The 15,550-nt window shown below is 35.5% G+C and overlaps 1 protein-coding gene across 1 annotated transcript in view; it reads left to right on the top strand.

The window, feature by feature from the left end:
• Positions 1–15,550, top strand: part of LOC128989204 (transcription factor hamlet-like) — a 60,424-nt gene that overhangs the window by 6,751 nt on the left and 38,123 nt on the right. Inside the window, exons 5-7 of the mRNA XM_054411076.1 lie at positions 324–530; positions 2,924–3,060; positions 7,743–7,829. Coding sequence (XP_054267051.1) covers positions 324–530; positions 2,924–3,060; positions 7,743–7,829 — 431 coding nt within the window. The remainder of the gene's footprint in view (positions 1–323; positions 531–2,923; positions 3,061–7,742; positions 7,830–15,550) is intronic.

The following is a 15,550-nucleotide window of genomic DNA, read 5'->3' as shown; positions in this document are numbered from 1 at the left end:
TGAAAACTGTCTGATAACATTTTTTTAAATTAAATTTTTGACTAACGTAGACCAATTGGTATTTGATAAAAAAAAATTAAATTATTGGTTGGAATAAGTTAATTACTTTTAGCTTCATTTGCGAACCGGGGATTTTCCCAACACAAGTTTTCATGCTTATATACCGTTTTATTCTTGCTACAATACAAATCCTACATACCTGAAAATAATTTAACTGTATTACAATATTTTGCTCATCTCGACCCTATTTAATCCTGGCTACCTATCCAACGTTATCAACCAGTCACTTTTAAGTTTGCAACGAAGCAACTTATCCAAACCAGAACAAACTCACACCACCACAATACAAAACAAGGATGGCCACAAAAGGTGGATCACAATAGCTGTAATTACTGAGGTCCAGCACATCCCCCGTCAAGACGTAGGTGCGCTGCACGAGGGGAGAATGATTGACAAGTCTATTGTGTCTAGACCTGACCAACGGTTGGATCTAACCTCCGACCTGGTGAAGTCATCTGGGTCTCTTCCGGGTGGGAAATATTACTATGTGAAATATGCGGATATGATAATGTTGTGCATTATAAGTGACTGTCTCTGAGGGGTAGGAAGCTCAGTAGCTCAGTAGCTCAGTAGCTCAGTAGACGTGTGAAGTGGCAGTATGAGCTTGAGCGTCGCAGTGAGTACATTGGGGAGAGTCATCACTTTATACTCTACCTCTTAGAGTACAGTAGTATATTAGTTAATTGTGATTTTTGTAGCTTTGGTGGTTAAGGTTATTCATTTATTGGTTTCAGCTTTGACTATTATTAGTCATTGGCTTTAGCGTGCTATCCTGTTAACTTAAATTAAAGTGTACATTATTTTAATTGTTTCAATTTACTATTTAACTCTATTTGTGCTCATTGACTATTTGTGTTAATTTAACATACTGTATAGGTGGGTTTAAAATATTGCACTACAATCTTTTTGGGAAAGTTCAGTTGTCATTGGCAAATATTATTTTTATAAATTGTGCTGATCAAATTCATTGGTTTTAGAGTAGACCAATTAAAACTACAAGCGTGAATTTAAATACAGTAACCATATATCAACCAATAAGTAGTAATAATTAATATAAATAATATAACATAGGTAGTGATTAATAGGGAATTAAGGTACTATTTAAATATTTAGTTGCCCTTATTTTGATTAGTTAAAACCGTTTGTACCACTTGTGTCCCCAAATATTGCATACCCTATACAGATATAGAGGATATTAAAAATAAGTATTGTAAACTTACGAATATCTCAGAATTCATTGCCATACTGATGGATATTGATTTATATTGATATATAGCGTTTCTTTAGCTTAACATCCAAGGATATTGCAAGGTAATGAAACACTATCTTTCAATGAGACATAGGGCTACCATTTTTTAAATTTTGAAATAATTTTTTTAATCTAATAGTCGTAATACAAAAAAAAGGAAAGCCTGACCTTATGATACGTTAATGCTATTCACGTTGAATGATTTGCTATATGTTTTTCAATGAATTTTACTAAGAATCACAATCGACTCTTGCAATGTTTCCAATATTGGACCGGTTCCAACAAGTTGTTGGCAAAACACACCGCAAAACAAACACTCGGCTCACACAAGGGGGAGTCTATTTGCACATCTCGAAAACACTTGTCACAAGTGTCAAACAAGATAAGTCCCTTGGGGGAGGATGATACAGAAGACACCCCTCTCCCCCCACCACTCAATTGTCTCTTGTTGGTGTCATCAATGACATGTGCTGCAAGATTAATGAACCTTGATACCCTTGAGTATTTAGTGTTCACCCCTCACTACAAACGCGCTGTTCAGTGTTCATAGCCCGGCCAATGTTTCAATAACTGCTAATACCCCACATTCATCATAGGGTCGAGTGAGTTACTGATTTCGTTATTGGAAAATGACTTTTGGATTGCTCATATTTTACGAGGGACAAAACAGATATGGAAGAGGTCTTCGTAATGAATTCGTTTGTAAATTGGAGTTTTCGGATTGGAATACCGAAGGGGATGGTATTCATAACTTTTACGAAAGATGTTAAATATTATAATGAATATGAAAACTAACCTAGATGGTTGGGGAACAGGGGAATAGGGGAACACGAACTATTTTTAAAGAGTGATCTTGTAAAATCTATGATTCATATTCCTTTGATGCAAATTAATATACTAATTTAAACTGCATTATTGATTGTAATGCTATGAATTTATCTGTTCCCATTTATTGTTTAAGTACTAAAAAAAATTGTAATACAACATTTTTGCATAATTAGAAATTTTGGGAACAGTCCTTTGTTAAGGGGTGATGCATAGTAAGAAGATTTTGATCGATTGAAAGAAAATATTATTGTGTACGGTGGGAAGTTAATTAATGCGAAACCTAATTAAAAATATTAAGATCCTTAAATGTGACTTGAACAATGTTATACATATGCAATAACGGTTCTCTCTTTTACATAAATTATTTTATACACTCTTCTCCCTTTGTAATAGGGATTGGGAAATCTAGGCAAAAATCATAATGTAATTTTTTTAATTTTAATTTTTAATCAGCTTAATTTTAATTTTTTGTTAAATTTTTTCAATTTGTTCAGTTCCATCTAACTTCTTAAGTTAAATACCGATACACAAAAGTCGGTATATTTACAAAAGCCACAGGGCTACTAAAGGTTGAAATCCTACATCTCTCTTTTACGTTATTAAAGTTTTTACACATCTTATTTCCTAATTGAAATTAAAATTAGATTATTTTAAATATACATATATAATACAATACGAAAAAAAATTGAAATCTTTTTTTTAACCAATTGTCATTGCTATTTCATTTGCACAGTTGTTGCTTTACGATGATATAGACAGAGACAAGAGGTTAGTTCATTTCCTCAGTTCCGCGTTGCAAGTTTCAGTTCCACAGTTCCACAACTCATCACATTGATAGAGCGACATCGTGGTGTGATTGTTGGAACATTAAAAGCTTAGATCTGTACCAGCACAGTTGTCAGCTGTACGATGATAAAGAAGAGGTTAGTTCATTTCCTCAGTTCCGCGTTGCAAGTTTCAGTTCCACAGTTCCACAACTCATCACACTGATAGGGCGTCATCGTAGCGTGATTGTTGGAACATTAAAAGCTTAGGTCTGTACCAGCACAGATGGAAGCTGTACGATAACATTAAGAAGAGGTTAGTTCATTTCCTCAGTTCCGCGTTGCAAGTTGCAGTTCCACAGTTCCACAACTCATCACACTGATAGGGCGTCATCGTAGCGTGATTGTTGGAACATTAAAAGCTTAGGTCTGTACCAGCACAGTTGTCAGCTGTACGATGATAAAGAAGAGGTTAGTTCATTTCCTCAGTTCCGCGTTGCAAGTTTCAGTTCCACAGTTCCACAACTCATCACATTGATAGAGCGACATCGTGGCGTGATTGTTGGAACATTAAAAGCTTAGGTCTGTACCAGCACAGATGTCAGCTGTACGATAACATTAAGAAGAGGTTAGTTCATTTCCTCAGTTCCGCGTTGCAAGTTGCAGTTCCACAGTTCCACAACTCATCACACTCATAGAGCGACATCGTAGCGTGATTGTTGGAACATTAAAAGCTTAGGTCTGTACCAGCACAGTTGTCAGCTGTACCATGATATAAAGAAGAGGTTAGTTCATTTCCTCAGTTCCGCGTTGCAAGTTGCAGTTCCACAGTTCCACAACTCATCACACTCATAGAGCGACATCGTGGCGTGATTGTTGGAACATTAAAAGCTTAGGTCTGTACCAGCACAGTTGTCAGCTGTACGATGACATTAAGAAGAGGTTAGTTCATTTCCTCAGTTCCGCGTTGCAAGTTACAGTTCCACAGTTCCACAACTCATCACACTGATAGGGCGTCATCGTAGCGTGATTGTAGGAACATTAAAAGCTTAGATCTGTACCAGCACAGTTGTCAGCTGTACGATGATAAAGAAGAGGTTAGTTCATTTCCTCAGTTCCGCGTTGCAAGTTGCAGTTCCACAACTCATCACACTGATAGAGCGACATCGTGGCGTGATTGTTGGAACATTAAAAGCTAGGTCTGTACCAGCACAGTTGTCAGCTGTACGATGATAAGGAAGAGGTTAGTTCATTTCCTCAGTTCCGCGTTGCAAGTTGCAGTTCCACAACTCATCACACTGATAGAGCGACATCGTGGCGTGATTGTTGGAACATTAAAAGTTTCGATTAGCCGAAGTGATTGGACCAACTCCGCTGATCCATTAACAGAAACTGATAAGACAACTTTCCCCCTCAACCCCCCCCCCACACAGTGTCTAGCCACCCCAGTCTTCCATCTATGTCAGACACATTGATATTTCTCTCCAAACTTTATCTTTCTCAAGTGAAAAATCTGTCCTCTCGGATCTTTCCGATCGATAATCAACGTCAGGCTTAGGCGTTAGACTTAGTAGTTAACTAAAAAGTTCTTGATTTTTCAGAGAAATAGTAGTGTTGCTTATAAACCATGATTGTAAAACAAGTTGTATTTTAAACGCTAAAAACTACCTTTTTAACATTTTGGGGTTGAATAGAATGGTCACAAGTATTACAAATGGGATATAAATATAATTTGAAAACCAATGTAATGTACAATATATGTACCAATATGATGCGTAATTTCGTACAATATAATGTACCAATATAATGTATGTATCACAAAGTTATCCAAGTGAAACTTAAAATAGAAATGTTTCAGTAATTTTTACATGTTATGTTAAATTTTATACCTTAATAACTTATTACGTATTCTAAAATTCCCAAATTCATTGCAATAGCACAAAATTCTTCGATGCTAAGGTTCTAAAGACGTGAATATTATAGTATAAACGTAAATTGATTAATAAAAAAAAAATTCCCGATCTTATTCCTAACTTCTGTGATATAACAATTAATTATCTTAACTACAGTAATCAGCAATGAAAAAATATTTATTATTATTTATTTGAGTATATTAGTGTTACTTATTGCCAATAAAGAAAGAATTAATACTTGTAATTGGATAAACTTTTGATTTACCTTAAACCTTAACTAAGCTTTACTAAAAACCTGTCGAGCTATAGACTATTGATTTCAATTTATCTATGCTTAAGCTAACTAAAAACATTTTAGATAAATTTTATGATTTCAACTAAAATGTTTTCAAATGTTGTGTTAAAGCCGGTGAATCTATAGGCTCTTAATTTATCATTATCTGTACTAACCTTTTTGACATAAACTGTACTAAACCTTCTGACATATCTGTACTATCCTTTATAGCATAGTCCGTACCAACCCTAATGACATAATCTTAACTAACATTTCTGACATAATATGAACTAAACTTTATGACATTTGAATTTTAAATGATACTTTACACACGAACCACTAATTACACCAGTATCAATGCGAGAAGTTATTCAAATTTTGTCAATGCCAGGTCGCTTACAAAAAATATAGTTTTCTCCCAACTCCTACACAACTACACTTCTACACTCCTCCAACTTTCCATTTTGCAAAACCAAACACAACTCTGCGTACCCAACTGTGCCGAGTTTAATTAATATTTCACTGTGTGAGCACAGGCCCGGACAGTCAACACAGGACAATGTAATGTATTTATCTCAGGGCCTAAGTCCCTCAACAATAGCTCGTGCTCAACTTTGATTACTTCTACAATGCCTCGCTTAGCCACAGATTATTCTGGCTCTGCCAATTTAATTATATCTTCTCAACAGTTGTACAACTGCGTCCCCCGTTTAGTATTGCTCTGTTTTGGCTTCCGGAGTTTGATAGTTTCAATGAGCGTCTAATGGTTTAACTTGTTATATTGGGGGATGTAAAAGTGTTTGAATGCATACTGTGAACATCAAATGCCATAGTAAAAATCTCTGGTCCCTTATCTTCATACAGAAATGCAGTTTATTCGAGTAAAATACGATTTTTTTTAGTCATACAAATTTAGTTCGAATTCATTTACAATATTCCTTACAGTAAAATTACTCTTGTCGATTGTGATTTTATAACACGTTATTAGGAAGTTAAAGACGCGCCTTCTCTCTAAGCAATTCTCTATCCATACAGAGTGGAAAAACAAATACTCTTTATTTAAATCGCCTACATCAAATTAATCATAGATTAATTTAACATGAAAAGTTAATTTGCTTTGTCGCATTAATTAAAATAATATGACATTCTAGTTATATTACAGATCAAAATATCTTAAGCTAATGCGTTATTTTCGAAATATAAGGGATTTTTTTCTATACACATAATTCGATTATTCATCAACATTTTAATTCACTACAATTTCACTGTACTTGATCAACCCCATCATTCTAGTTTTATTTTCTTTATTCGGTGTCACAAAGGTCACTCGTCTCTAATGGGGACCAACGGTCGAGGATCGTATTGTCTTTAAACCAACAGATCGTTCAACCACTCGAATCATCGAATGAAGGGTCGATAACAATCGTATGAACAATCGAATCATGTTGGCACCACTGATGCATTGTTGTGAGCGGACAACCGCAGTATTACCAACTGCGGACACTTACGATTGTTTCCAAACCCTCTAATATCGGCCCTTAAAATAACCCGGTTTCCGCGCCATTTCGTGAGAAGCACCCTCGCTTTTTGCTGCCCTCGCCGCCATCTGGCCCCGGAAGAAACTCACGACTGATTAAACATTGGTAACGATGAAAAATCGCCAACTTAATAACTCCGGTCGAGAAGTCTTGCGGGTTCTGAAGATTGGGATTGTTTAAGGAGTTTGCTTCGTTTGTTTTTGATTGGCTGTTAAGTAAGACTCAAAAGTTTTTGTTTGGCTTGCAATCCATATACCTAAACAAGCGCCGAGTAGTAAAAATTAAATGACCTTTGGACTTTTTAGTTACCAAATTAAACAAAAATGGACAATAGTTAGCACTATACGTTTTGTTTTTGCTAAAAACTGTAGCCTATTTTTATTTTGTAACACAAAAACAGTAAATTTTATTAATAATTTTTTTAAATACTCTCCATTGAAATGGCGTCCATACAAAGTAGGTATTTTAAGCCAAGTATGAATGGAGATGAGTGTAGGATGAGTGGCACGATCTAGAAGTCTTGTAAATGACTAAGGCCGACATATTCCTTAGACACAGCTATTAATTAATACAGCTAATGGTAACTAAGGGACCTACAGTTTATAGTGGAATCCGAACCACATCTTTGCCTTGGTATTAACGAATTGGGCAAGTTATCAGGATAGTACTGTGGATAGTCATAGTACTCACTAGTGCGGACGTTACCACACCAGGGAGTATCACATCCACAGTGCATGCCTATAAATATTTACAATTCGTGACCTCCCAGAGTCCTAGTAGTTGGATTACAGGACGACGCCACCGCCCCAGTCTAATTGATGTCGAAAGTTAATTTACATTTTTGTAAAACGCATAAACCAAGCTTAACGTTATTTATTGTCAGAAATGACTAATGAAGCCACAATCTTATCGATTTTCCCACCGAACAACGTGCGTATCAGTTCCACAACTCCGTTATAAAATCCGAAAAAGTCAAAGTGTGAAATATTCATATTGATGATCTCGAATTTCTGGTGGTTCTTGCGTAAAACCCAGTGTGGACAGATGAGGGTAGTTTTTACCCCCGGCTACTGGAGTATTGTGATAGATTATTGATCTGGTTTTTGTCCGTCCCAGGTGCGAAAGATGCCCCAAACACGAAGCTCGGGAGATGAAAGCTGTCACAGATACAAACGGTTGTTCACAATAAGACTGACACCTCTGGTATGGGCTGTGATTGGCCTACGAGTCGAGACTGGCGAAAATAGGAATAAAAAGCAGATGAGTTCAAAGAGTAGCTATAGGAGGTGAAATGTATTTTTTCAAACCCGTGTAGTTTCCTTAAAGCTTCCATAATTTCGGGAAAATAGGTTTGAAAAATTGATATTTGACCAATTACTGCGTAAAATAAATGTATAGTTTTATAACTAGAATAACTTCAAATTCCAAATTGGATCCAACACATTATTTTTAAATTTTGAAATTTATAAATTAACCTTCGAATAGGCCTAGTAGTATAAGACGTGTGATTGATTCGTATAAACCATTTCAGAGTGAAATTCTATAGATTCCAAATAAAAATAACAAGAGTTAGAATATCTAGAAGTTAACACAAGAATTTTAACTTTAAGATCAAATGGGTCCTTGGTGGAACTACAAGGAAATACACGGTACCAACTAAATCAATGTATGGAAACAACTGCACAATTAGTTAATTCCATAATATATATAACACATAGCAAAATACTTTGGATCGATACTTGTGGATTACTTAGCCATTACTTAAAATTCTTCTTAAGGTGAAGCCATACAATTAATGTTTAATCAAGTCATTTAGAAACATTCACTATACAAGTGTATCAATCCACCCAAATTCCCACGTGTGTAACTATGTTTTTGCTGAACCCTGCAATGAAAAATCTAAACTAAAACATTAAAATCTATACCATAGAAATCCAAGAGGGTCGTTCACCAAAAAAATGACAAGCCGAGGGGAGCGAATTTCAAAAACCACCGGAAACGGATGAAATTTTACGGAGGCTTTTTCCAAAGGGGATAAGGGGTGGTAAGTAAAGTTTTATGTTTAGCAAGACGATAAGCGGGGGCGTCAACCCTAACCTCACCCTTACACTTCCAAAACATTGGCTGCAATTACATAGCTGGCGCTGTCATCTCTATTATCCCTCAAAATTGGTTTCCTCTGCCCCATCTACATCTCGGTAGGGGCCCAAGAGTCAAAGGCGAGATTCTACAATCAAGTTAGTCGCTTCTGACGCCTCGCGCCGCGCAGCGTAGTCAAATTAATCTTTATTGAGCTCTAGACATAAAGTGTTCGGTTCGTCACCTCGGAAATGCCATGTGTCAGCTTCTTTTGTTACCATCACGAAAGTTGTAGATATCTGTAGCTATTGTTCTTACAAGATGTACGTAATTTTTTTGTCTGTCAATTGTATTGGTACATAATTTGAATAGCCAAAGTCACTTGAGAATCACTTGAGAACATCGATGTATATAGTCTAATTAGCTAGGTTATATACATCGATGCTTGAGAACGACAATGTTCATACAACTGTTGGGGAATTGTTCTGTCAATTAATAATTCTGCATATTTGTGGGTCAATAGAAACTGGGATTATAATTGAAAACAATTAGTCAGGGAACTTCAAAAAAATAAAGTGAACAAGGATTTTATTTTTTAGAAAACGTGATAACAATATCTCAATCGTGAATTGTGTGGTATATTCATAATGGAATAAACAGAGAATTCACATCCCTAAACATTTGTTTCGTGAATGATAGTTAAAGATTTGTAATAAACTAGAAACATTTGTCAGTTAAAACCTCAACTAAATTATAACTTAGACTAATACAGCTAATCTCAAATCAATAAAATATTGAAATAATCACTTTACCTGTATTATGTTTCTGATTTTGCAGTGAATATGAAAGATAAGCAGACTTTTAGTGCATTACAAACCGTTTCGGAGGTAAAGTATTTAATTTTGAACAGTTAAGCGGGTTGATTCCCTACTCAACAATATATTCCTGAGACGAAATATCCAATGAGATACCCCTTCGATAACACTAAATTAACAATAGCCGTTTAAAAAGGCGTGTCCAAAGCCATAACTCTATCAAAATCCATTCCAACGATCGGATTTACATTAATAAAACATTTGAAACCGATACAGTGAGAAAGAAGACCCGAAGAAGCGTCCCGCAGGAGAAAAATGCGAACTGCAAAAGTAGAAACTGCTTTCACATGCGAATCCCAGCGCATTTACATCTGAACAGAAGCTGAGCATCTTTTGCACAGAACGAGTTAAATATCGAATTTCTACAACTGTAGTATGCAAAATGGGCGAGAGAAAGGATTCAATAGAATGTTTAATGCACCCTCGGACGAATCTGATGGTTTGTCCGTATTAACATAAGGTGTGCGGTAATTCGATCGTTTGTGTACGGGCGCTTCCTTGGATTTAGATGTAGAATCGTCCTTTAGAAATTACAGGAAGTCTATAAATCAAACTATTTAAAGGTTTATAAGAAAACGGCTCAATTTGTAAGATAATTTATTTTTAGCGTATTTTACTACATAAAAATACTGTAAGTACAACGTTATCTCTTGTCTGTAATGTGACAGTCTTAAATAATGTATGTTTATAAAACGCCATAAAATAGAACTAGACTTAAGAGGAAAGTCGGTGAAGAAAAAAAAACAACTGTCACAGAAAATCAACATAGCTCATTATGTCGATTGACCTTTTTTACTTCGAAACAACTAAACGAAGCACACTTAAATGAAATGTTGCGGTATCGATGTATGCAGATTGGCCAATCACAAACTATATGATTATGACTGGCCAATTAAACAATCGGTTAATCTAGCGTCACTTAATTATCCAATGACGATTAATCAACAACATGTCAGAAACTACAGCTCGGTCTTTATCACCAGTGATAACTCGTTACTGGAACTGATTAATCTGAATGTTTAAACACACGATAATGTTTTGACTGTGCGGTTTCCTAACCAACGCAAACTGATTATTTTTAGCAATCATTTTACACTCAATTAAAAAAGTGTTGACTTTCATATGTTATGTTAGCTTTTGTATTTTGCCTTATCTCTGCAAGATCTGTTATCTAAGTGATACTGTTGTATGTGTACAAAGGGCACCCAAGTAGTTAATGTGCTCACCTTCAAATCTGAAGGTCGCTGGTTCGATCCTATTTTAGATGGTAGATTTGGTGGAGTTTTCAGTGAGGTATCAATATTATGGAAGCTATCTAAAGAAAAGGTCGATGAGGTAGTAATATTACTAATTTTCGGGCTGTTCTCTTACAAAACACAATAATAAATACACACTAAATTGAAAAAGTAATAATTATAAAACTTGATAGATGTGATCAAAGCTTAATTGTGTGATGTGAAAATTACCCTTGACTTAAAACATTAGTATTTATTGTAAATAATATTACCATTATCAGTCTAAAGTTGGGAGGTGTAATTAATACTAGCGTAGAACTATTTGCACGAAAACATGTTTTCCATTATCCTAGTTTTGGGATTTGGTAGTTAATTGATAGTTGATTCTTTACGGGAGGCTTATTCTTGATTTAATGTGTAATCTCAAATCCTAACCAGCTACTAGTTCTTTTTTATTCTTTTTCTTAAGTCGCAAGTTCAGTTATAGGCCTATATTACTCATAAAATGTCGTAGTATGTTTTAAAAAAATTGTGTCCTGATAAAATACTTTTCACAACACACCCCCTTAATATGCAAAAATGTCGACTCGAGCAAAACGCTACAAACATTAAAAACTTCCAGCTTTTAACCCGAAGCTTTGAGATTTCGGTGTCACGATGGGATAAACACGTATTTTGCCCGGTTTAGAGTTTTGCGGTGCTCAAGTGATGAGGGGGGAGGGGGGGGGGGGTAAACTCACAAGCGCCATCGTGCCCGTCTGCGGTTACAACATAATCTCAAACTCTGCAACTATAAAATTTTAATGACAAACTCGGCGAATGACAAGTTGGAAGGGGTAAAACCACCCCTCCTACCCCTTTCTCTTCCTCCCGCTATGCCACATTTAGTTAAATCTGCACGCCCAGATGACTCACTGAAAGTTATATTTGCCGGCGCAACTTTCTAAAGCTTGATGCTTTGAGCCTATCCCGCCCAGGTTAACGAGTAGTTGTGGAGTTACGCTGTGTTGGGTTGGGAATCTCAGTAATTGCGATTCTGTAGCGTTTAGCGGAGCTGAAACGGTTGTAATTGGTGGTTTGGGTTGCGAGTTGTATGGCATAATTTTGTGTATTTCTGAGCGAATGTGAAAAAAAATTTGGATAATTTTGTCATAAACCTTAATTTACCTATGGAAAATACTAGGACAAGAGCATTCTTTGCTTTTTATTAAATTAGTAACTAAATATCTGACATTTTATTTTGGCCATGATATAAAATCAAATTTGTTAATGGCAAATGGAAGTTATAGGGACCTCTATACGTAGAAAGTCACATACCTGGATTAAGGATCTATTTTCAGTAAATGCATTTCCAATATCAATATACGGAAAGTAAATAAAATAAACGTCTTTTAACACTTAACCGTTATTTTAAGTGTTATAAGACGTTTCTAATTTAAGTTTTCATTTAACGCTTCATTTAAGTGTTATAAGACGTTTCTTTTATTCACTTTCCGTAAATTTCATAAAACGTACAATGCTGATCAAGAAGTTATTTAATATCAATATTACAACTGATGGACTTTTGTTCGTACTTTAAAAATGTTACTTGATCGAAGTCGCAGTTTTTGTACTTTTTAGACATAGTGTAAAATTAACTGTTCATTAAATAATACATTTTTCAAACTGCACAATCTTCACAAAGTTCCACCATACCTTATGACCTAATTGCCATCAAGTTTAATTTTGAGTGCTTATCTAGACGGAGACTTAAAAGAAAGCAAAATCTCCCCCTAGTAACTGTGTAAAGCCTTAAGTGAATATAAGCTAATTTATCAGTGTAATTCTAGCTCATTTTCTAAATTTACACATACAATTATCCTTCTTACAACTATTACACAATCATCACCCCTACCAAAAACTAACGGAAAAATGAAATCGTGAAAAAATCGCAATCGAAGGGTTTGAAAACTGAGATGTTGACGGGGATTGCTGATTGACAGACTGATTGTCACCAGTTGTTTGGCAACTGCCTGATATCAGCAAAAACTGATAGGAAGACGCCGCTTGAAAGACCAGGTGTCACATAATGGGGAGATTAGTGGCAGTATGGGGAGCGTCACCCTAATGTCATAATTAGGCCAGCTCGCACACGCTCCCCTACAGTAGATACTGTGCTACCCCAAGGTGAATATTGGGTGTCGTTCATGCAGAACAATTAGTTTATACCTAATTTGACTCGGACCGACCTATTGTTGTGGGTGCTGAAGTGGTGGCTTATTGCAATGCTGGTTGTATGCGGTTTATTTTGTGTTAGCTCTTGGGGATTGCTTTCTAAAACATATGATGTGAAAGCGATTTGGAAACTTTACTTGTTTTATTGAAGTTAAACTTCTCGTTATTATGAAAAAAATATTTTCATAGCCCTTCGATAAAATTATACTTTCGTATTCAATAATATGTATAATTTTCTGTCAAAACCGGTATGGAACAAAATATATCCGGCTAATTCCTTGAATTATGATGCATCCAAATAGAATACTTACACTGAACTTTGCCAATGTCTTCAACAACAGATAGAGTAGAGTTCAACTACTATAGTATTGTTTATTGTTTTAGATGGTGACAGGGCATAACAAAAAGGTGTATTAGTAAGCAACCCGAAGACCAACTTTCACGTATTATTGAAACGATAAAGCACGAAGAGAGAAAGAAAATAACTTATGCAAAGATAAATATAATTTAATTAGCTTTTAGGCGCTAACTCCTTGTTACCCTTACTAAAGCACTATTCGACAGATACATCTAGAGGCATTCCCCTTTCAGAAAAAACTACTTTCGAACGTTACGGAAGTGACGATCGCTGAAAGAACGTAATCTTCTTAGACGCTTCATTCGTCCTGTAACGTGTTCCAATGATCATTCGCTTCAAATGACTAAGCTCTACCGAAAATCCGTTTCTTTGAGAAGTTTCAGAAGCTTCACTAGATATTCTCAATTTAAAAATATAACTCTTCTAAAAACAAAAACATAATATTGCATAATTACAGAAAACCCTCTTGACGTACCCTGAGCTGCTCTTGGAAGTGCGTTTCCAAATTTTAAACAAACCATTTTGCTGGATGGCAACTCATATACGTATATTAAAACATTCTGTCTACTTACACCAGTAGTGTTTATTAATGTTTCTTATAATGGAACGGTCGAATCCCAGGTTTTGTTACCATTTGACCTTGACCTGTTGTTAGAAAGTATCATCAATTGATAGTTAAATGACAAATTCGGTAAAGATCTCGCTTGGAATAAAATTGGCGACCTCAGATTTGATGAAAAGCACTATAACCAATTGGCTCCAGACAATTCATTATGTTTAGATTTCATATTCACATGCCACTACATATGTTCACTACAATTCTTATGTGTCACAAAAACAATGCTGATGATTAACTGGGACCTCCTTTAATGCAAATACATCCATGGAGTTGCAACGTTTGTCATGTGCCATTTCTAAAGAAGAAATTCCATAGGTAATAATATTTTGGTTTGATTTCAAACTATATTTAAAACTCCAGTAGCTGCAGACTTTGTACAGTTAAATGACGAGAAATAACTAATTTTTCAAAAATTTCCTCCAATAACCATTTTGCGATTGATAGATGATTCTGTCATAACCACTAACCACAGTAAAAGGCAAACACGGCCAAACCACTATAGAAGGCTCCTAACAGCCCTGTGTATAACACGCGTTTATTAAGGTTAGTTTATTGGTCGTTGGTCTCCCGGCTGCTACTTTTATTGCATATATTCACTGGTTATGTGATTGTCGGGCTGATCACCACCTATCAACCCATTCGCGCCTATTAGACGATAACTGGTGATAACGCATATCGTCACGAAATGGTGATTCAATCAACAGAATGAGCTGTGGTTCTTTTGGATTGAGGTATGTTCAAATTCTTATAGAATTTAGATTTGAGTATTGTACACTAAAACTTCAATGCAAAATAATATTAGGAATCCTTTTTATTATGTTATTTGAAAATTTGAAGGACAATAAGACAAGAAAATAAGTAGCAATAAATCAAAGAATCATGTCAAATCAAGGTAATAAATTGGCAGATTATTTTTTTTTTACATTTTAAATAGGTATGTGATAACAACTTATAACCATTCCTTAGTAGTTAAAGTTATGAAAGTTGTAACAGTTAACCACTAAATAGTAGGCTAAACGAAGTTGGTTCCTTTATTTGGTAAAAAAAGAAAAATGCAACAAACCCCCTCCCCCTAAAATTCACCCTAAATTCATTGCTAATTTTGGCCCTAAAATTCACCAGGACGTTGAAAAACCATAATTATGTTATATACGAGACAATGCAATAATATCAATATCAAGGTAGGCAAGGTTGTCTTTAATTTTTTGTGTCAAGTGTTGTGTTATTCTACACCTTAAGCACGTTTTTACGCTTTTCCTTCAAGGAAACTTCAAATTCAGATATTTTTAGTTTCTAAAGTTCACAGTTTCATCTTGGTCCAACTAATAGCCTACACATTTGAAGGCGATTACTAAAACCACTATCCAGTTTATAAGACTGACATTTGAGTGATAAAACATCTATTCTACATTTAAACTGCACCCATTCCCATTTCTCCGCCAGCCAGCTACCAACTCCCCGCGTAGTCCCGAGTTACGTATAGGACAGCTACCCTCACCGTGACATCTCATTCACGCCCGGCCCCCGACACGTATAAAGACATT

This window comes from Macrosteles quadrilineatus, unplaced genomic scaffold (assembly GCF_028750875.1).
Source record: "Macrosteles quadrilineatus isolate MER2022 unplaced genomic scaffold, UCM_ALF_1.0 Scaffold_3__2_contigs__length_128488019, whole genome shotgun sequence".
In the NCBI taxonomy this organism is placed as follows: domain Eukaryota; kingdom Metazoa; phylum Arthropoda; class Insecta; order Hemiptera; family Cicadellidae; genus Macrosteles; species Macrosteles quadrilineatus.
The sequence above is the reverse complement of the archived record's forward strand: the minus strand, read 5'-3'. Positions and strand labels throughout refer to the sequence as shown.